General features: G+C 38.8%; 1 protein-coding gene and 1 non-coding gene across 2 annotated transcripts in view; one reads left to right on the forward strand and one right to left on the reverse strand.

Annotated features, from left to right (window-relative positions):
* The window catches only part of LOC134802765 (uncharacterized), a 93,294-nt gene that overhangs the window by 49,253 nt on the left and 20,555 nt on the right, over window positions 1-23,486 (forward strand). Inside the window, exons 2-4 of the mRNA XM_063775459.1 lie at window positions 5,890-5,961; window positions 13,000-13,153; window positions 13,775-13,916. Coding sequence (XP_063631529.1) covers window positions 5,892-5,961; window positions 13,000-13,153; window positions 13,775-13,916 — 366 coding nt within the window. The 5' untranslated portion in view covers window positions 5,890-5,891. The remainder of the gene's footprint in view (window positions 1-5,889; window positions 5,962-12,999; window positions 13,154-13,774; window positions 13,917-23,486) is intronic.
* Window positions 1,623-1,694, reverse strand: Trnad-guc (transfer RNA aspartic acid (anticodon GUC)). Its single transcript has one exon. It is a non-coding gene; the product is annotated as a tRNA-Asp (tRNA).

Here is a 23,486-nt window from a genome sequence, read left to right on the forward strand (position 1 = left end):
CATCTCCGCTCCACTCCGCCTGGACAGGCAGCCTAACAAATGTTATCTGTTAGAAGTTCTATTGTTTACTATTATTTTACTGTTTTATACTAATGATTTCATTCAATTAGGTACTGACAAATCGAAATCGCATTTGTCTCGAAAAGTTTTAGTTAAACGTCAGTGTAAAGGGTGACTTAAAATACTGTCTACAATATGTTAGTATACATTGGGTAGTAAGTTTTTTGCCCGAACCCGGAAACGGCATGCTCTGCCAAGCGTAACAACATAGGGCGCGCAAACGCATGTATGATTATACGCACGGAACTTATAAATATATAGCGATGGAGAATCGTAAATACGATTTTAAAATCAACAAAAACTGGTTAAAATGAGGTGCATTTAGAGTAATGACACATGAATGCGTTATCATATGTGAGCGTTTCTTTTCTCTTTTGCCATTTTTATATAATTATTGTGAACTTTTTTCCACTTTTGTATTATTTCTAGTCAGGATTGCGAGCCCTTTTCATCCTTATAGGAGGAAAAAACTGTCCTAAAATTTCCACACATTTTTCCCTTTTTGTTACCGCCATACAAAGTATATGGGAAAATGGTAACAAAATAGAAAAAATTTTTTTTTATCCCATTAGGATCGAAAGAGCTCATGATTCTGTGTAGAAATAACACAAAAGTGGCAAAAAAGGTCACAATATATAAAAATGGCAAAAAATAAAAGAAACGCTCATGTAGGTATAGTCTTGACAAAAAAGAGTATAAATTAAAAAGTAGAAATACTGTAGTGAATCCCGTTTTCTTGGGTACGGATACGGAACCCTAAACAGTTAACTAAGTTTTAGTTTGCAATTGAAAACATAATTTGAATTATATGGGAGAGGGAGTGACATTTTGGCGGCGAGTTCGTATGCCCCTTAAAGGATACTCATGTTAGACCGGGCCGTGTCCGGGCCGGGGCTTCCGGCGCATCGTTTTCTATGGAAAGCATCACGTGATCGCCTGTCATGTCATAGAAAAGTGCCCGGAAGCTCCGGCCCGGACACGACCCGGTCTAACGTGAGTCACCCTCAGTGTGGACGATGGACTGACACCGCGCCTAGTCAACAAAGGCTAGTCTAAGCTAGAACTAACTTAGTACACTATTACATCACAGTGGGCTTTCTCTAGGTACCTACCTACCTACCTGTTTACACAATTATTTACCTTCTTACTTTGTTACTAGCCACCGCACGGGTCACACAAAACCTAACAAATTATACACATATAAACCTTCCTCAAGAATCACTCTATTGATGGGTGAAAACCGCATGAAAATCCGTTCAGTAGTTTTTGAGTTTATCGCAAACATACATACACACAGTCAAACAGATAGACGCGGCGGGGGACATTGTTTTATAAGATGTAGTGATTTTACAACTCTTAGTTATCCTTCCTTACCAAGCAAAAGAATAATCAAATTATTTCCTTCCCCTTTCATTGGTGGTCTAAAATGGTGTTTAGACTTTTAGAGCCAAAAAAATCAGCATCCTCGTCACACACAGAAAAAAGTTAAAAACTACTTAAAACATTAAAAACAGATAGATAAACAATGATAACGAACGTAAAACAAAAATGCAAAAAAGCTTCTCTCCGGCGGGGAATCGAACCCCGGTCTCCCGCGTGACAGGCGGGGATACTTACCACTATACTACCGAAGACTTGCACGTGATATCGAATTTAGCTATCAGTAACTGCTTGGTATTTGCGGATTGTGTTTGCAATCAAACGGTCGAAGTGATAAGCATAATTTACATATTTCTTTGATATTCAACTTTATTTCAAAGTAAGAAAGTTGATTTTCTTTTGACGAATGGTTAAACTTCTGGTCAACCGTGCGCGTTGGAGGGTCTGCCATCTTTTGGCCTGAATCGGAAACATATGTGCACATGTAAGGGGCTATTCATAAATTACGTCATTTCAAATTAGGGGGGGGGGGGGTCTGGACATCGGATGACGGTAGCATGAAGCAGGAGGAAATGGGGTCATTTGAAGCATGATTTTTGGATGATTATAGGGGGGGGGGGGGTCAAAAATCGATGACGTAATTTATGGACAGCCCCTAAGTACATTGCCAAAGCCAGTGCTACCATCTACCGTTCTCGTAGGTACGTTTCCTTGTGCAAAGTAGGTTCTGCCATCTTGTGGGCTACATCGGACTCATAAACTACACATTTACGCCTCGCGCCAAAAATCTGACGGCTCCTTTGCTGCCCCCTATAGTTCATGCACGGGGCCTTTACATATTAATTAGGTTAATCGATTGTAATGTAACAATAATAAACAATAGCGCTATTAATAAGCTTAATGAACTCACCGCCCACGTCCCACAGGTAGCTTTCGATTTTATCCGTAACGGTTCATCCTTTCATTTGATTATATGTATGTGTTGCGTAACGGTGAAAATACTATGAAATACCCTAGAGGTATAGAGTATGAGACTAGGGAATTTACGGACAAAGAACAGTCGCCATCATATTGAAGTGACCAGCATAACGGATCACCGACATTATTTTTTGCAATAACCTGCCACGGAAGAAAGAATGAGCGCACCGCGCTGTAGTGAATAAATGACTAAATGACTAGGTATACACATCTTATTGTTAAACTAGTGTGGGTTAACACATTATTGCTTATCAGCATCCTTTGGCAAAATAAAATGTCTGAACAAAAACCTATTTTATGAAAACGTTAAAGGTGCATGTTTAGATAGCACGTTTATCGCCAAGACATAACGGGGTGCCTAGCCTAGATGCCAATCGTTTGGGCTACGACAACGAAACGCTATCTGTCTCTCTATCGCACTCACGATCGCACTATTACTGTGTAAGAGCTAAGAGACAGAACGCGTTTCGTTGTTGTCGTAGCGCAAGCGATTGGCATTTTGGCTAAGCCCTTTGATAACGACTGTTCTTAACACGGATTAAACAAAAGTTTGTAAAAAGTCGACTTAAATCTAGCCGCTAGACGGCGCTATAGCCATGCACATAGCCAATACAAATTGAAATGACGACAACTCGACTCGGTAAATTGGGCCAAAATTTGGCGCATACTTGTTTACATACCCATTGTGTTAGTTATAAGTATTACAACTGGATTACAACACACATGTTTGAGTAGGTATTACAATGTAGGTGTGTAATACATACTTATACAAACAATATATGTATACAATTATATTGTTAGAAGCCGCGACTTACTGCCCGATTCGAAGTATAAGATACGACAAATATTACGGCTAGAGATACGACATGGATTTAGATATCTCAGCACAGAATAAATAATAGTACTAGGTACAAAGTGGTACAGAAGACTCACTCTCTAACAAAACGCGTCTGTTACGATCAGGACATATATGGCCGCTAGGTGGCGACAGCGCCACGCGCGGCTTATGGCTAGCCACCAAAATTGGTGTGGATGTGGAACGGATGTACTTTTAGCTACCTTGTTGCAAAGCGACGAAATCGTGGAGTGAGCCCGCCTGATCTCAGTGTGAAAAGTGAGCTTTCATCAAACAAAAACGTCACTTTTGACACTGACATATCTAAAACATGTCGTATCTAACCGTAATTTTGACGTAACTATCCTAAAGTTCGAATCGGGCCGTCTCGTTAGAATCATGACTCCCGTGATGGAAAACATCCTATATCCTTCCCCGGGGCTCAATCTCCATGCCAAATTTGATCTAAGTGTAGGTTCAGCGGTTTAAGGGTTTAAACAATTAAGTAGGTTCCTAATTTTTACACCACACACAAATACGATGTAAAAAAAATTATGCACTAGGGGGCTATTCATAAATTACGTCATTTCAAATTGGGGGGGGGGGGGAGGTCTGGACATCGGATGATGGTAGCATGACGCAGGAGGAAACGGGGTCATTCGAAGCATGATTTTTGGATGATTTTAGGGGTGGGGGGGTCAAAAATCGTCAAAAATAGATGACGTAATTTATGAACAGCCCCTAGGTACCTACATCTGTATGGTCCATAATTGACACATTTAATAACACCTGTGCAGTTATTGCCAATAGCAAACCTAATTAAAATTAAACTAATACAAAAGTAGATCGCGTCTGTATGTTTGATTGGCCTGGATTCTGTAACTTCGGTAAATACTAGTGTTTACTGTTTACACATGTGCGGAATTGTTACGTATAACCCGTTTAATCTAATAAACATATAATAATGGTACCATTTTGTACCATTTGGAGTCGAAACTCTAGGTCCATGGGGTCCCAGCACGCATAAGTTGTTCGCAGAAATCGCGAAGCGTCTGGTTGACGTAACTGGTGACCGAAGAGCTGGCGGCTACCTCGCACAACGTATCAGCATTGCGATACAGCGAGGAAATGCCGCCAGCATCCTTGGTACAATGCCTCAAGGGCCTATTTTAGATTTAAGCTAGTTATTAATTCTTTTAGTAATACCACTGTACATATCTTGTTTGTAAATTGTATATGATTTTAAAAATATAAAAAAAATATACATAGATATGGGTAGTGAACCCCTAGTGTACATTCGATAACGTGACGAACGTTGGCGTTTGCGTTGTCTATTTTTGTATGGGATTTGTTCACAGCGCGCCAAGCGGGACGTTTTGAAAACTCAAAATCCGTAAAAGTTACGTTTTACGCTTAGGTTACGCTTAGGCTGTTCATAAATTACGTCATCTATTTTTGACGATTTTCGAAAAAATCCCCCTCTAAAATCATCCAAAAATCATGCTTCGAATGACCCCGTTTCCTCCTACGTCATGCTACCATGATCCGATGTCCAGACCCCCCCTCCCAATTTGAAATTACGTAATTTATGAATAGCCCCTTAGTACAGTGCGCCATAAGTTTCTTGCCATCCTCTCATACAATAAAGTTGTCGTAAGCCGATAGCAGGCCTAGTTACTGTTACCTGCCGCCTTTCAATAGGAAGTACCTTTTAACAAGTCGTGACCACAAACACTTTTATTTTGTTTGATTAATGTTAGTTGTTATGCAAACGTAATGGTGTGTTTGGCAAGTCACTGGTTTTTTGTCAATGTTACATTATAACATTTATAACATTACCTACTTATACTTACATATCAGACCATGGAGGTTAACGAATTGATTTCAAACCAAGTAAGTTATATACAAGCTTATAGTTTATTTTGAGTTTTTTTATAAAATTCTAAATATGGAAATTCAATCACCGAAAAGCAACCGAAAATTATCAGAATCAGAATCAGAATCAAGCATTTTATTCGTGGTAAACTTAAAGCTAAGATTACATACAAAAGTATAATTAAAAACTACAGATATTAATAAAATTGGTAAGCGTTAAAGTTTACCGCGAAAATGGGCTCGCCTCAGCATAATACTGACCCGAAAGTCAGCGCTGATCTTCCGGCGAGACCATTTTGTTAATTAGTACCAGGGGCCTATTTCATCACGAACGGCAAAGAGGGTGAAACACGCCGGAGTAGGTATAGTGGATAGGGCCAAATTCTCCCCCTCTCTCGCCAGGAGAGGGGAAAGGAGTGGCGAGTCCCACACACCACACACCGTGCGTAAACGCATGTAACTCCGTAAAAAAAGCCCTATTACACCACGCTAACAATTAACACCTGACATTGACAATTTCCTGCCATCAATACCTATTTGTAGGACTGATATGATTTTGTATCATCATCAGCCTACTATCGTCCACTGCTGGACATAGGCCTCTCCTAATGCACACCATTGAGCACGATTTGCGGTAACTCTGATCCAGCTCTTGCCAGCCGCCTTGCGAAGGTCATCGCTCCATCTAGTGTGAGGGCGTCCTACGCTATGATTTTGTATTGATAATGTTAATAATGTAGTTTTCTTTGTTCCAGACTGAGCCATGTGGAGTATACTTCTAGTCTTGGCGCTACTAGCGACCGCGCGTTCAAAACAGCTCCCGACTTCCACAGGTGAGATGATGATTACAGTATAAGATCCTATAGTTATTTTTACAGGCTTTAGGGGTTTGTTGCGAGATGCTCCCATGAGTCATGAGTGTGAAGGCCTTCGACACGGTCAACAGAGAGACTGTATATGTAGCTCTAGACTCTAGAGAAAATAGGATGTCCCCCAAAGCTGTAGTCTTGTAAAATCCTTTCACGCTGGCATGAAAGGTTCCGTTGGCTTTAACGGTCAATAGTCCGACTCGTTTGAGATGCGAAGAGGGGTTCGACAAGGCTGTGTTTTAGCACCAACGTTATTTGGGCGTATTTTTTCTCTGTTGCTAAAGGTTGCCTTTGGCAACACGCAGCATAATCCACCTACATACAAGAGCCGATTGAAAGCTGTTTGATGTTAAGCTTCTAAAATCATTTATTTACATACAAGATATATATTGTGAGAAGCGCCGCTGGTGGCCTAGCGGTAAGAGCGTGCGACTTTCAATCCGGAGGTAGCGGGTTCAAACCCCGGCTCGTACCAATGAGTTTTTCGGAACTTATGTACAAAATATCATTTGATATTTGCCAGCCGCTTTTCGGTGAAGGAAAACATCGTGAGGAAACCGGACTAATCCCAACCAGACCTAGTTTCCCCTCTGGGTTGGAAGGTCAGATGGCAGTCGCTTTCGTAAAAACTAGTGCCTACGTCAAATCATGGGATTAGTTGTCAAGCGGACCCCAGGCTCCCGTGAGCCGTGGCAAAATGCCGGAATAACGCAAGGAAGAAGAAGATATATATTGTGGTATATCCTCCTGAGTCCCTGAGGCCTTTATATAGGATTTAATCCAAATGGAATTTTGAATTATAATAAGAAGGTTCCAAATTCAAAACTGCAATAGGTAACGACAAGGGGGACTCAAGAGGATATATTATTAGTATACCTACAAATGAAATTAAACTATGTAATAAAGAAGTCTGCAGAAACATCGCCTTGGGTGGTCACAGAGCTATAATATCATTACCGCCGCAAACTGACCGCACAATAGTAGCAACAGTTGCAATGTAGCTTGCAGCCATCTTATAATGATATGTTTCATGGCTAGGCGTAGACACAAGTTTGAAAAAGAGACTAAATTTATTTCTGCCCTATGGCATGTTTACAAGGATACAGATGTATAGTCTGTATCTTTAGGTATTTAAATAAAAGTAAACAAACACATTGTATATTTTCGGGTAGTTATAAGATTGATTGGTTAACTAACCAAATACAAAACCGCCTGGATCAGTCACTGAACGACCTGACTTTAACCTACATTATTTGATCATGTAATGTTTTTATCTACCCTCAACTGGCTTCAGGAGCCATTTGAGGGTAGATTTTGTTTACTTTTATTTAAATACCTAAAGATACAGAGTATATGTCAAATTCCTTAGAAAATAAAAGACAGAAAAGGGAAAGCCGGATTGCGAGTCGTTCCTTGTGCAAAGGCTGTCCGTGATAAACTAGCGTGGTAATGCTGCGAGCATCATGGGCACCTTTGCACTGGGAGCGGCAGGTAGCGGTTTGCCTTTTTAAATTTATACTTTTAATTTTTATTTGTAAGCCTTCTATGTAGTTGTCATTAACGCGCGAGTTGTTCATCTGTAAGTAGGGTTGCCAGATGGTCGGGATTTGGCGGGATTCTCCCGATTTTTAATGTGTTCCCGATTCCCGACAAAGTGAAAATTGTCCCGAAAAACAGCTTCACGTTATAAAACAATAATTTCAAGTTCTGAACTGTCGTCGAGCCGCTCGACGCCGCGAATTTTGTTTGTTTGTTCAAGATCTCAAAGAATTTATACTATTTTTATATAAAAACGTCTATGGGCAGAGTAGCTGACGTAGTGCCAATAATGTAATATATCGTTGTTTTTAATACAATTACTTTAATTGGAATGTTTTTATTTCTCCCGACTTAAGTCCCAAAATCCCGAAAAAAATATATTTTTTCCCGATAATAGCGCCCTTCGATCTGGCAACCCTATCTGTAAGTTGTGTTAATATTTAATTCTACGAAAAAATATTATTCAAATTCATAAATATGATATTGTAACAGTTCTTAATGATAGAATAGAATAGATAAAACTACAAACGTTATTAATAGTTAATATTGAATATCAGCAGATATGGCAAAAAGTAGAGTCATTATTTTGTAATTTAAATTGTAATTTGTATCGTTTTTTTTTGTTTTACCAAATATATCATCCAATAATGACGTTTATAATACTTAACAAGTAATGGCACTCCAAACTTTGTCACTGCATCCTGTGCAGAAATGTCATGCTCTACACAACTCTACAGCCACACTTTTGACATTGGGTAAATCATCATAAATTTGATGGAAGCCGTTTATTAAAATATCTTTAAAGCACCTCAAAATCATTACCCCTCCCCCTCCCCTTAAAGACCTCGCCAGCCGTCGAAAAAAGACAATCAAATGGCGGGTCCCGCAACCGGACGGGAGGTCAGTGACCCTGCGCCTGCGCCGATACTTATTGAGACGTGTTTAACGCAAGAAACGCCCTAAAGTGTGAAGTTGGGTTTAAGTATATTTTATTTTTGAGGTTTTAACACATATCAGTGTCTTTAGTATTGAAAGGGACAAATGTGGGACAAATCAAATAATTTTATTGAAATTTGTGATTTGTATTTTCTGTAGTAAGTACGTGAAAACTGTACGTGAGCGTTTTCCAAAAAAATACAATTCATTCATGTCTTCAAAATATTGACTTTGGGCTCATTTTACTCAGAATCATTTGTACATTCACGCCCCATACCTAAATTACCTAAATGAAAACATGTGTCCCAAGATTTCCTTTCCAGATCGTCACATTTTTGTATGAATAATTGTTTTATTTGTATGAACGTGACGCACTGGAAAAATAGTTTTTCATACAAAATTTTGGGACACATTTTTTCATGTATGAGGCGTGAATGTACAAATGATTCTGAGTAAAATAAGCCCAAGAAGTCAATATTTTGAAGACATGAATGAAATGTAATTTTTTTTTTGAAAACGTGACGTGAGCTTTTCCAAAAAAAATGTATGTTGAAGAATTTTTCTTAGATTTAATTAAAGTGTGTGCACACTTTTACAATAAAAAAAATCGCTATTAAATAGAAGAGTGCAATCAAAAATTTAAGCTCGTGAATCAAGTAGGTAAGCGACAGTCTGCAGCATAAATGTCTAAATCAACTGATATGGACTTTTTGCTGACTATCGTACCTACATGCGCATACATATTTAACTGTACATTTATATACATAGTTCGTGGTACAATCAGCAGCAGAAGTTGCTAAGCGGTCGATGTATTCAAAATTACCTTGACACGCTCTTATTCCCTTAACAATAAAGTCGCGTGAAGATCATTTTGAACACCTCGCCCGCTTAGTAACTTCTGCTGCTGACTGTACATAGGACTCATAGGGGTGAGCGGTCAAACCCGATAAGTCGAGAAAATGGGTTTTTGAAATTGGAACTGTGTGTGGTATGTGTAGAGTTCAAATTTAAATGAAAAAAATTCTGGACTTATTGGGTTTGACCGCTCACCCCTCGCATAGGAGTCGCACATCTTTCATTCCAGATTTTATAACGCTTCTGGCTAAAAATTTAAATGGCAAAAAAACCAGTCCGCTGGCCAAATACCGCTAATTCTATAAACATTTTATGTTTGCGTAACGTTATATTTTTAAAGTTAATGACATAAACATAATTATAACGGTGTATTATAAGGAAAGAGTTGTTTACAAGCAGGTTGAAAATTCGTTTTTTAATGTCCAGGTTGAACTGTATATAGCACTTTAAACTCTCGCGTTTTGTACACATATTTAATTACACAAACGGGTCTAGCGCGATATAATTTCATTGTTTTTACCTTAAATTCCGACGTCTCAGCTGAAAACGTGCAATGAAATTATATCGCGGTAGACCAATTTGTGTAATTCTAGGTCTATAATCTATTCTATTCTAGGTCTAGCTGTCATAATCCACCAAGTCTTGTTTAACCATGTTTTTTTTATTGGTGGATTTTGACAGCAGCTGTCAACAAAAAGACCTCTCGTCACGGTGCTGTCATCTAGTGAAAAACTCGATCGCGGAAACCCTCATATGTTGTAATTAAATATGTTGAACTGTATATTTGGTAAATAACGGCTTCCTAGTCTTTTTTATACTGTTGGTGGCAAACAAGCATACCTACGGCCACAATAAGGGGCAAATTATCGCATCTCAATAAGGGCATTTGTGTGTTCATCGCGAATATTTCCTGAGTCAGTAAACATAAGTAACATAACAAATAATAGCAATTTTGGATATTTACAACAGTATTTACAATGTTACAGATAATAATATATTCCAGCGAGCGTTCTACATGTCATTAAAGCTCTCCAAGGGGCCTCTACGTGTTGGATCTATATCCCCACGCAAGCCTATCAATAGACCGGGATTTATAGGCCCGTGAAATCCAAGGAGATGTATTGTGAATAATATTTACTTACTGATTCGACTAATTCTATACTCTATTTGCTCTAAGGTCAACCAACGGATTTTTACAACCTAAAATTACAGCAAATTGTATGTCATATAATTATGTAGACCATAGAGACTTGGACCCAGAAAGCATCACAAATTAATAGCTAGCTTAACATGTGGATCGCAATACAATTATTACAGACAGTATAGAATTTTTATATTTGAAACAACGAAATAAAAACATAGTAAAATACTTAAATTAAAAACATACAAATATTTTTTCCCTAAATCATGATCGCTTGGTATTTTTGGTATCTATTTGAAAGTGGTCACAAAACAATCAAGCGCGTTTGTCCAGCAATTAAAATTGACAATGCCGCTTAAATGCAATGTTTTTTTTGCGTTCAAGCCTCCGAAATAGAGGGAAGGTGAAAAAAAAACAAAAAGAACCATCTTTTTTTAATCACATGACGAAACAATCGGTGGTAACATGAATCATAATATAAATAGTTCTCTCATTCGCCTTGAATCTGGTATATAACTAGCCATTTCATATTTTCCCACCATCTATTTATTCTTTCGTTCTATAATTTTGGTTTTAAATGCCTCGCCTACATCATTTCTGTTGTGCAATCAATATTAAATAAGTAAATAGCAACTAGTACGGCTACCACCACCACCAATTTGACACAGGACCATACCATACATTACCATTCATTTTACTAAGTGTACATTTCGTACTAGTAGTGCAGCTGCGGTCAGAAATGGAATGTTACCCTTACTTTCTATGAATCTCGCTCGTACTCGCATATTAGTGCGAGCGAGATATACAAAGTAAGTTACGATTAGCAAGTATATCAGTTTACACTGCTAAGGCAGTCGTGGTAAGGCACCAACAGTGCGTGAATCCAACTCGCATTTGGCTTGACCAGTTTTTATTAAATTAACGTTTATTGACTGTGTAGTAACTTATACCGTGGTAGAAAGCCCGCTGTTAGGCTGTGACTAGGGTTGCCAGATCGAAAGGCGCTATTATCGGGAAACAATATCAATTTTTCGGGATTTTGGGACTTAAGTCGGAAAAAAAAAATTAGAGATGCCACGATTGCCACGATGCCATGATTCGGCAACTATTCGGTATTCGGCCTATTCGGACACTTTGCCCAATATTCGGTATTCGGCCGAATGTAGCCTACTATTCGGCCGAATACCGAATATCTGTTGCATCTACCTAAAAAGAAAAATTCCAAAAAAAATTACCAAAAACTAGGTAAGTATATTTAATATTTAAAATGTATTCTTGGAAAGTAGTTAAATATGAAGGCACGTTTTTGAGCATTTATCGATTACAAAATATTTTATTTTTATCATGGGTCTGATTTGATTGACTCTAATATACATTCATTAATTCTGTTCAACATAAAAATATATCTTAGCAAACGTAGTGCTTTATTTGATGGCGAACAGTTTGCATAATAATTGTGACTCAAAATGTTCGCATGTCATGCCGAATATTCGGTCGCCGAATATTCGGTATTCGGCCGAGAAGAGGGGCCGAATATTCGGTATTCGGTCAAATTCACTATTCAGGGCATCTCTAAAAAAATACATTCAAATTAAAGTAATTGTATTAAAAACAACAATATTTTACATTATTGGCACTACGTCAGCTCGCTCGACGACAGTTCGGAACTTGAAATTATTGTTTTATAACGTGAAGCTGTTTTTCGGGACAGTTTACACTTTGTCGGGAATCGGGAACACCTGCTAAAAATCGGGAGAATCCCGCCAAATCCCGACCATCTGGCAACCCTAGCTGTGACTGCGAGGCGGAACCAGGAACCGACGTTTAGAGATGATGATGATAGCACACAGAAAACGTTAGGGTGTTTACTAGCTTTGTAATAACGTATCCAAAGGCACTTATCCATGTAAAGGTACATATGTCTACATAGACATTAGACAGACACAAGCTATACTGTTATAGTTCGTTTATTTTAGCATTAGAGAAAAGGTAAACAATCTTGATGTGTTTTTTATTTATTTATTTATTTATTTTAATCTTTATTGCACAATACATGAAGGTACAAATGGCGGACTTAATGCCTTAAGGCATTCTCTACCAGTCAACCAATGGGTCAAACCAGAAAGATTAAGTAGGTGCAGTGTCTTTAAAGTAAATGAATTTGTAAACAAGACTCTATATGAATATAAACTATGTTGATAAACTTACACATATACTTAATACAAATAGACTTACATACATAATATACATAATTATATACCTTGTTTTTTAATTGAAAAACACGTTTTAAAAATAATTCACGGCAAATATGTAACAATTATGAATCTAATACGATCATTTATATTATTCTGATTTCATAAGTAATAGTTACTGATTTTTAAAAAGCGTTTTTCAATTAAAAGACATATCAAGATCGCTTACCTTCTTTCTAATGCTAAAAAAACGAACTATAGGCACCTGACAGTTTCTGAATAATGCAACTTTTGAGTTCATAAGATGACAAAAAACTTGATTTTTCTTTTTTTTTCCAGAGCTATCCACAACAGCGATAGCGAAAGCGACAGACGAGGACACAACGCCATGGCCCGGCTCTCTCGCTCCTTTAGATACGCTTGCCGTCGCGTGCGAGCGAGACAGCATGCACGTCACCATCACACTGGCACCTAACTCTGTTTTTGGAGACAGGTAGGTTCAAGATAGGTTAAATTTACTCAGAAGAAATCAAATTTTAAACGATTACAATTAAACGGTTTTTTTGTTCATAAAATTTACAAAATACCTATAACAAAGGCTCTATTTATCCTTCGTTATCAATGGGCAAAGTTGCATTTTATCATCTCATCATCTGTAAATTTTGACTTGTTACTCACGTAGTTTAATGCTAATATTTACTTATGCTATTATTTGCTTTTTATTTAGATATGTTTTTCATTTAAGCAGCAATTTTGCAGCAAAGTTTATTCACATGTCAAGCCTTGAAACCCTCACAATGCTCAACGTTGCACTTTCGAACAGCTCGTTATTTCATCTTGATCTGTATTGACATATCAGATTAAACGCGAGAATAAACAACAATTTTGCTCCCTTCTTACACAAAAACCAATTTAAGAATAAGAATAAGAATAATTTATGTATTAGGTAGGTAGGGAATACATTAGGTACATGCACAAGAGGTAAGCCCCAAACTAGGCTGAGCCTGTGTCTTAGGGCTTAACAAAAAGAGTATTGTAAACTTAAAAATTATGTGTGAGTGATAAGGTGTGAGAGTATTTTATCACTTGTTTTAACTCTGACTTCATTCCACAGCCTCTACGACACATTCAACGGCATAGTGTACCCAGCCGGTCTGGGCAGCAACTCCTCCTGTCTCCGCGAGTACGTGGCAGCTCGGGGGGACCTGCAGTACACCCTGCCTCTGAAAGGGTGCAATACAATGTCCACAGATAACGTGAGTTATATATTCAATAAGGAACTAAGCCACAAAGAGCTTACATACACTTTCTTCTGAAAAAATAATATTGAAATTTCCCCAAAGAAGGGTGCCGTATCTTAAATAAAATCTAACATCGTACCTTCAATATGCATATTTATTATGTGACATTGTGAGGTAACCTGGAGAACTCTCATGGCTAATAGTTAAGATTACACGCAGTCTGGTAAAAATACTATAATTTAGTAGTAAGCGTAAGAATACGGATTTAGGAGTTTTCAGGTACACAGCTGCAAAAGTACATACCCGCTTCATAAATTAATTCCATTCATTAAGTGGATACACAAACGTAGAGTATACCTATAAAGTCAGTTAAGTTAAAATAAAGAGGCATTGGCTTGTCTAATTCTATATTTAGTAGACAGTTTGACAGACGCGTATATTAGCGGACATCTTGACACCGGCCATTGTGCTGTCACGAGGCGCGCGCGCATGCAGGCTCGACGCACAGTGAATGCACTATGCACTTTCAGTTGCATTATACTTACGTCTAGGATTATATTAGGTTCTTGACCCTCGTTGCCATGGCTTAATATATTGTCACTATAGTCTGTATCTTTAGGCATTTAAATAAAAGTAAACAGAATCTACCCTCAAATGGCTCCTTAAGCCAGTTAAGGGTAGATCAAAACATTAGGTACATGATCAAATAATGTAGGTTAAAGTCAGGTCGTTCAGTGACAGATCCAGGCGGTTTTGTATTTGGTTGGTTAACCAATAAATGTTTAACTACCCGAAAATGTACAAATTGTTTGTTTAGTTTTATTTAAATACCTAAAGATACAGAGTATAGAAAAGCCCTGGTTATAGTTATATGGTATTTAAAATTAACCATACATGCATTTTTGACCTAAACCTTGTAAATAATAGAGTATCTGCTTTACTAAGCATTTGTTTTCTAAAAGAACATTTCTAGTAATTTTCTACCAACATGTGCTATTGTCCCCAAATGAAGGGACAGACTCATCATCATTCGCTTGCCCTTATCCCATTCACTTGGGATTCAGCATGTCTTTTTCCACACCTCTCTCTCGCCCGTCATCTCATCATTCACTTGCGTTCGTTTCATATCATCTCTCACACAGTCCATCCACCTTTTCCTTGGGTTTCCTCTTACTTCCCTCCACATTAATTCATAGTAGTAGTAGTAGTAGGTACCCAGTAGTATTAGTAGTAAAACAATTTATTGTACAAAAATCAAAACAAAACAGGAAAAATAACATTCGTCATTAGTTCAAAGGCGAAGTTATCCCTCGTAATATCTTTCTCGTCACATGCAGGGGCGTATTTTGAAATTCGGCGCCCTGGGCCAATACGTTTCGCCGCCCCAGAAGTCAAAAGCCTCCTCCACACTCGTGCGCGAATCGCGGCGCAAAGCCGCGAACGCGAGTGTGGAGTCCTGAACGCAGACCTGCGAAATCGACTCCACATTCGCGTTCGCGGCTTCGCCCGCGATTCACGCGCATAGTCTGGAGGGGGCTAAAGAAGAAAAACAAAAGGCAATTCGGCAGGGGCGCCATACGGCCCATACGCCGCCCCTGGCGGATTGGCGCCTCGGGCCATGGCCCGGATGGCCCTAGGGTAAATACGTCCCTGGTCACATGATATTCATCGCTTAAATATTGTTATTACGAAATCACCCAAGACGAAAAATATTTACCGTCTGTAAGTATGTATCTTTAAGTTAAATAAAAGTAAACAAAATCTACCCTCAAATGACTCCTAAAGCCAGTTGAGGGTAGATGAAAACATTACATGATCAAATAATGTAGGTTAATCAGGTCGTTCAGTGACTGATCCAGGCGGCTTTGTATTTGGTTGGTTAACCAATAAATGTTATAACTACCCGAAAATTTACAACTTGTTTGTTTACTTTTATTTAAATACCTAAAGATACAGAGTATAGCAATGTGCGGCGCCCTTTAGCGGGTTCGCGACGGTCACGTTACGTAAGCGGGAAGCGTGATACGCATCGCATCTACGCAAGTTTTATACAAGTAGTCGGTGTTACTTGCGTGTACGCAAGTGAGGCGAGTTTTCGATTCCAGTATTACGTGACCGTTAGATCAGCAAAATTGTTTCTTCTGTTCTTAGAGAAAAATATATCGCCTGCAACTGGCCAGGGCATAGGTTCATGCGGGCTTGGTTTCCGCAACTCGACGTCATATTATTGCGCCTATTTTGCGTGGTGGGTTGGCGGCACTATTCTTGCCAACCCAACTCTACCAAGAAGCCTAGCAGACCCTTGACGTTGCCGACGACTTCTGGGAGAGACCCCGGTGAGCCGAGGTGTTGTGCCCGGTATTCTGCCACCCCTGGGCATTCGATAATGACGTGGGTGGCTGTCTCCTCTGCCTCCATGCATGCTCTGCAGAGGGGGCTATCTGTAACACGTAGGGTTAATAGGTGCTTGTTAAATGAGGCGTGGCCAGTCATGGCCCCAGCTATAAGCCGGAGCTGTGGTCTCTTCAGCTGTCGCAGTCTCCGCGACAGATTGGGGTTGAGTGTCGGGAGGGCTTCCTTCGCCTGCCTGCAAGTGCCTAGGTTAGACCAGTATTGTTGGTGTTTTACCTTGGTGTTGTGTCGCAGCATGTTCCGGAGCCATCAGGCATATGGCAGAGGTAGGATTGGCTCAGGGCCTGCCACCTTCAGTTCCGAGCCTCCTCTCGCCAAGATGTCGGCTGCATCGTTACCTCGTGAGTTGCTGTGTCCTTTGATCCACTGCAGAGTTACGCCTTACACTAAATACTCCTGACATGTATAAATATAATTTGTACCTAAGCGGTGCGCGGCAACTACTATGACTAGACACCAAAATTGGTGTGGGCCGCATGTACTTGTAGCGACGCGACAAAATCGCGGAGTTAACCACGCCTGGTACAGTCGACAAAATTATTACGTTAACATGCATGCATACATTTTATGTGAGCAAATAGTTTTACTGAATAAGAATGATTTCATTTATTCATGGCAAACTAAAACTACATTTCATACAAACGTATTACAAAAAGTATATTAAATGCATAAAGTATATAGTTTACCACGAAATGGTCCCGCCTCAGCATAATGCTAACCCGAAAGTCAGCGCTGGTCTTCCGGCGAAACCATTTGTGGGCCTATAGGTACATTGGTAGGTTTGTCAGACAAATCCCTAAAGGGGCCCACTGATTAACAGTCCGCCGGACGGTATCATCCTGTCAGTTAGAACAAAATTTTGACAGTTCCGAACAACTGACAGGCCGATATATACCGTCCGGCGGACTGTTAATCAGTGGGCCTCTTAATAGCTATGTATCTGTATATACTGGATCGTCTAAGGGCTCGACTCGCTCTTGCAGTACAAGCATTTGAATGACAACTATGTTTATAACATCGTCTGCACATCGTTTTAGTAGGAATCGTTATGCGTGGAATCACGTAGAATGCTGGTTCTTTGAGATGGCATGCGGAAGTAATTATTTGATATGTATTTAAATTCAATTTATTCTTAACGCAACTAGATATTAAGGGCAACTTTATGACTACTAGAAGTTAAGCGAATCCCTTCGTTTGACAGAATTATTGAAAGTCATCATTTAATGATTGTCAGATTATCATTAGTCATAATGCTGAAACCGTTAACTTTTCAGGATTTTCGTCAGGTTAGCCTATAGATAGGTTAGGTTAGGTTTGTTTTATGGCAATCCTGAAAAGTTTCTGAGAAAAACCAAATTATGACTAACGAAAATGCGGACAAACAATACATTATAACTCAAAACGTTATGGGAAACAATAGAGACCATGAACTTAAGTTTTAATATCACATTGGTGGCATACGAGCAAGATGTACGCCTGAATGTAAGCGGTTGCCGTAAATAAGGACGTTGCTAATTATTTTGTTACATGTAAGTAAATAGTGCCTTGAGAAAAATTCGGCAAGGGATTCATTACATAGCCGCAACTTATCGAAATTAAAAATCTTATTTTATTACCCTGCCTCTTTATCACTCTAGGCAATATTCTAGCGATAGAGGTAGGTAATGAAATTTTAACCCTAACCTTTGTACTTCTTACTAATTGTATTGTTATTTTTAATATGTCTTTTTGTACAATAAAGTGTTATTTTAAACGTCTAACTTCTATGAAATTATGACGTATAAATATGTAACAGTTGCACTGCGTGGGCTATCAAAATCTCTGCAGACTTTTCTTGGTCTAACTCTATTAATAGTAGTTAGTAAATTCTTTATTGTACAAAAAGACATATTAAAAATGTATATCTGAAACGTGCGAGGCTCTATTTTATACTCTGTATCTTTAGGTATTTTAAATAAAAGTAAACAAACAATTTGTAAATTTTCAGGCAGTTATAACATTTATTGGTTAACCAATCAAATACAAAGCCGCCTGGATCAGTCACTGAACGACCTGACTTTAACCTACATTATTTGATCATGTAATGTTTTCATCTACCCTCAACTGGTTTAAGGAGCCATTTGAGGGTAGATTTTGTTTACTTTTATTTAAGTACCTAAAGATACAGAGTATATACCATAGAGTTCTTATTCCGGCTATTTTTTATTGTTATATACGTTCTGCTGCTGACTGTACCAATTCCTACAGAAAATAAACAACCTGTCAAGTTTATTGTAAAACGTTCTCGATTGACGAAATGTTTGTTCCGTCTGTTTGTTTTTCGTAATTGTGAGTCAAGTCGGCTGGTTTAGGCGTTTGTAAACAAAACTGTTTGGTTTAAGGTGCGAAGGCTGAGCCGAGGTAAGGTGAGAACAGGTATATTATTCGTATATGTTATTTAGTTATTTATTTATGAGCCTAAGAATGTCCCACTGCTGGCCAAAGGCCTCTCTCCTCCCTTTCCACGTATCCGGGTCTTGATCCGTCTCCCATCTTTCTTTCTTCCATTCGAGGTTTGCCGCGACTCCGGATTTGATGTGGGATAGGTATATGTAGGTAGTTTAATATCTGGAAAACCGAGCTTTGCTCGGAAAACATATAAAAACTCAATAATGCGCGTTTTCCCAGTGATAAGACCTAGCTAGATCGATTTATCGCCCCCGAAAACCCCCATATACCTAGCAAATTTCATCTAAATCATTAGAGCTGTCTCCGAGATCCCCGAAATATGTATGTATATGAATAAACAAGAATTGGTCGTTTAAAGGTATTAGATTATCTAATCTATAGGAATACAAGTAAAAACGTTTTAAATCTATCTAGATCTATCTAGATATCTAGATTGAAAACGTTTTTACTTGTATTCCTATTTATTCTAGGTAAAATTACCACGTTTTATCTGGCGAAGGTTTTACTAATAAGTACAGTCAACGGTAAAAATATGGGTGTAGACAACTTACTCAAAAATATGTCCCATATTTCTTAATTCACTGACATAAGAGTTATGGGACATATTTTTCAAATGATTTGTACACCCATATTTTTACCGTTGACTGTATATAGGTACCTACTATAATCATAGCTTAGCAAAGCTTCAGCGTGGTCATAGTCGGGTAAAAATTAAACAGTTTACATTTAACTCCATGCACTTGACCGTAGGTACGTTGTAACACAACCTACTTTTGAATCACGTAACGACCTCGCCGACGAAAGGCTTTATTATGTTAAGTAGTTTTAAAATGCAAGCCGCCATTGCAGTTTATAAATGCGCTGTTGACATTTTGTGATAATTACGTTTGTACAAATACAAATAGTGTCGCTCGTTGGAGAGGACTTTACTTTACTTTAGCAGCTGTTAAAAATCGCCATGTAAACAAATCCGCAATAGCTGAGCACTTGCTGACAACAAGAACGAATCACTGGATTGAGCTACATAAACCCAAAGTCCTCTCCAACGAGCGACACTATTATCCGCGGATCGTGAGAGAGGCGATTGAAATTAAAAAATACAAATAATAGAAAAACGGAATAGTTATACCTAATCATATATTTTTATTTTTTTGTTTACAGAAGTGACAGAAGTTCCTAAAATGTGTTTAAATAACCCAAATTCAGTAAACACGTTAGCTCTAGATTCTTATTTAACAAATTGTTATGGTTTTGAACTGGTTCTGATAGGACCTTGACTATCGTCTTGGTGACTGGCTCGCATCTCACGCACGCACGCACTATTCAAAGCGATCTTCCAAGTCGTATCAAATTAGATCACTGTATGATTAAAGGTGACAGTCCATTTCCAACGACAGCTGCACTACTGTTTATTTTACTATCTGTCAGTTGTTCGGAACTGTCATAATTTTGTTCTGACAGGCCGATACCGTCCGGCGGGCTGTTAATCAGTGGGCCCCTTAAGGAACCAGTTGTTGAATTTGAATCGGATTCTAGTTTCCTTAACTTTCGGTTACAGAAGAGTCAATTACAGTTTTTCTGCTTATGTATGATCCATACAGGATGCATGACGCATCCATTTAACACATAATGTCATGTAACATCCCGTCTGTTATGTAAAATGATTAGAGTTAGAGAAGGCTGAATCAATTGGCTCCTACGCTTAAAGTAAGTAAGGTCTTCTGTTGTATAATAGTTAGGCTACCAGCCTTCCGTGTAGACGTTTGTTTTTTACAGCTGACCAATACAGTGTTTCTTATAGATCAATAATATTTGATTTGATTGGCTGAACCGTCACTATAAATATACTTATTATTGAAAGTCAGGCTCAAATATGAAGCGATATCAAATATATCAACTATAATATATGTTAGGGTGTCGCGTTCAATACGGATCAAACGAGGATAAATTATTGACCTTAACCCTTTACCAGACTGACATTTCAAAAATGACACTCTTATGTCAGTCCTACTCATCGAAAATAGAACACATATTAGAAGTGCCGTATGTGGGAAATATATATCCCTTAGCCTGGTAAAGGGTTAAGAGCTACCGATTTGACCTCCATATTCAGCTAAAATAATAGGTTTCATACGAAATATTCGAAGAAAAATTCTGAATGCGACGTCGTCGACGTGCGATGTGTGAATTGTGAATGTGTCGTCGACGTGTGTCGTGCGTGTATTTGTTCCTGATCCCTATATTAGCCCCATATCTCCTCTTATGGTGGTATCACTAGTTTGTTGTATGGGAGATGGAAGCCCCACTTAAATATTTATTTTATTTTTACTATATGTTGTTATAACGGCAACAGATATTACATCATCTGTGATAATTTCAACTGTCACGGTTCATGAGATACAGCCTGGTGACAGACAGGCGGACAGCGGAGTCTTAGTAATAAGGTCCCGTTTTTACCCTTTGGGTACGGAACCCTAAAAAGAGCCTAATGGCCCCATAGCTCCTCTTATGGTGGTATCGCTAGTTGCAAAAACCAGTGACCATCCGATGAAAAAGTGACCGAGGCCGTAATCCTTATTTAGCCAGATTACTCACGATGACGTCAACTGGCGCTAAGATTCACCTTCAATCCACTCACGCGCACACCTACGCAATCGCCATTTTGTAGCTCCAGGGGTGTCACATGTGCGTTTCTGCGGGGCCGTCTTAAACTATGCTGGGGCAATGGGCACACAAGAATTTGGGACCCTTTTGGAAAGTAAAGAAAGCGAATGAAACTAACATTTTTCTACTATGATCTTCTATTACGGGTAATCAAATATACTGTTACTGTCTGTCCTTCGGGGCCCCCTGAGGATGGGAGCCCTGGGCACGGGCCCCGTGTACCCTTATGGTAAAGACGTTGCTGACCGTTTAAGGCAGGTGTTTGAAGTTTAGTAGGTAACCAAGGAAGGTAAGAGGAAAAGGAAAACCACGAGCAATCTATACACAACAACTAAAAGCAAAAGCAAATGTCGTGTCTTACAGGGACCTAAAGAACCTGGCCGAGGACCGCAAAAACTGGCGCATACTCCACCGACAAGAGCCATGCTCTTAAATTATGATGATGATGAGGTAACCAAGGAACAAATAGAAGTAGGAGGAAGTCTCGCATCAGTGGCGGACGCCTAAGGTTTTTTGAAGGAACTAAAAAAATTAAAAAAATTGCCTTTATTTATGAATTGTTTCAGTCAACAAAATTTAGATCGAAATAAAATATCACAAATGCAACTTCTACATTAAACTAATTCATTCCCAGCGTTTATACGGGCACTTCCCCCTAAATGAAATGTAAATAGGAGATATTACTGCAATGTTTTGCCGCCAGAGTGCAGCACTAGCGCCTCTAGTAAACCATAGAGTAACTTATACATACTGTGCCTTAAACTGTTTTTTGACAAGTTTTCACGGTCAATAAAATCAGACATTGATGCATCATGGGCCATGGCGGTTTGTTAACTGGCCTACCGGGAAACGCGAAAATCGAAACTTAGTTATCTGCCTCTTTATCGCTCGAATATGCAAAAGGTTAGATAACGAAATTTAGTTTTTCGCGTTTCGCGGTAGACCCCCAGATTGTGATGGATTGTGGTAGTGGCACCCTCTACGCAGTTTCGCGTAATATTCCCTATTGTAAAGGAACATAAAATTGGAAACAAGCAGTGCGTGTCGACCCTCGCTGAATGGCTCCTCTACACGATGGCCCAGCGCCGGCCACTCCAAGTTAGAGGGAGCAAGTGATATTGCTATCTCATTCTATCGCATGGCTGCGTCCCTTGGAGTGGCCGGCGCTGGCCCATCGTGTAGAGGAGCCATAACAGACGGTTGTGTACATTATGGGTACCTTTTACAAAAAACGAAAATACAATATAATCTCTATCATTTCGCGGCACTTATATCTTTATATTAAGAAAACTTAGGATTAAAACTCCAGAACTCCTCATTTCATGAACATTATTGCGGGTTAACGAACTAGAATAACTATTTTTCTCAAAAATGGACGGCAAAGTCGACTTTGCCGTTTAAAAAATAGGTCGCGAAGCGCATAGTTTATGGTCAGTCAAAAATTAAAAAGTTAAAAACATTGCAGTCTCGATTTTGGGACTGCAATGTTGCATACAAATTCCATTATTTGTCGAGTTCCAAACTTTTTAAAAGTTGAAATGGTCATATCAAATGAAGGCACAGGCCCATTAAACAGCCAAACAGATGATTAGTACCGCGACTATTTAGCTGTCTCAAATAGGTTGACGTATTTTCGGTAGAAAAATACACTTCTATTTTTTTATTAAAAAAAATAAAAAGGCGGCAAAGCTAATTTTTTCAATTGTTTCTACTTTTTTCTGTGAAAATATATACGTAAGAACGTTGCTTTTGTAAAATATTTCTATGATATTTATATTTCTTGCACCATTTTTGAGAAAAGCACTATATATGACTCGGCTGGAAGGCTACTTGCTGGCTTCGGATTCAATTAAACGGACTCCCAAGGTCGTCCGTTTAAAACGAATCCTCAGCCTGCAAGTAGCTACTTCCGAGCCTCGACAATAATGTACTATTGGGTGTTTGAAGCGATTATCCCATAAATTACCTAATTGGTCATTACCAAACTTAAATGGAGCTGGGCGCCATGTTGGCAGGCAGAGTGTTGGCAGGTGGGCCAAAATGTTAACGGAATGGTGGCCG

The sequence above is a fragment of the Cydia splendana genome, chromosome 25 (assembly GCF_910591565.1).
Source record: "Cydia splendana chromosome 25, ilCydSple1.2, whole genome shotgun sequence".
Taxonomy (NCBI): domain Eukaryota; kingdom Metazoa; phylum Arthropoda; class Insecta; order Lepidoptera; family Tortricidae; genus Cydia; species Cydia splendana.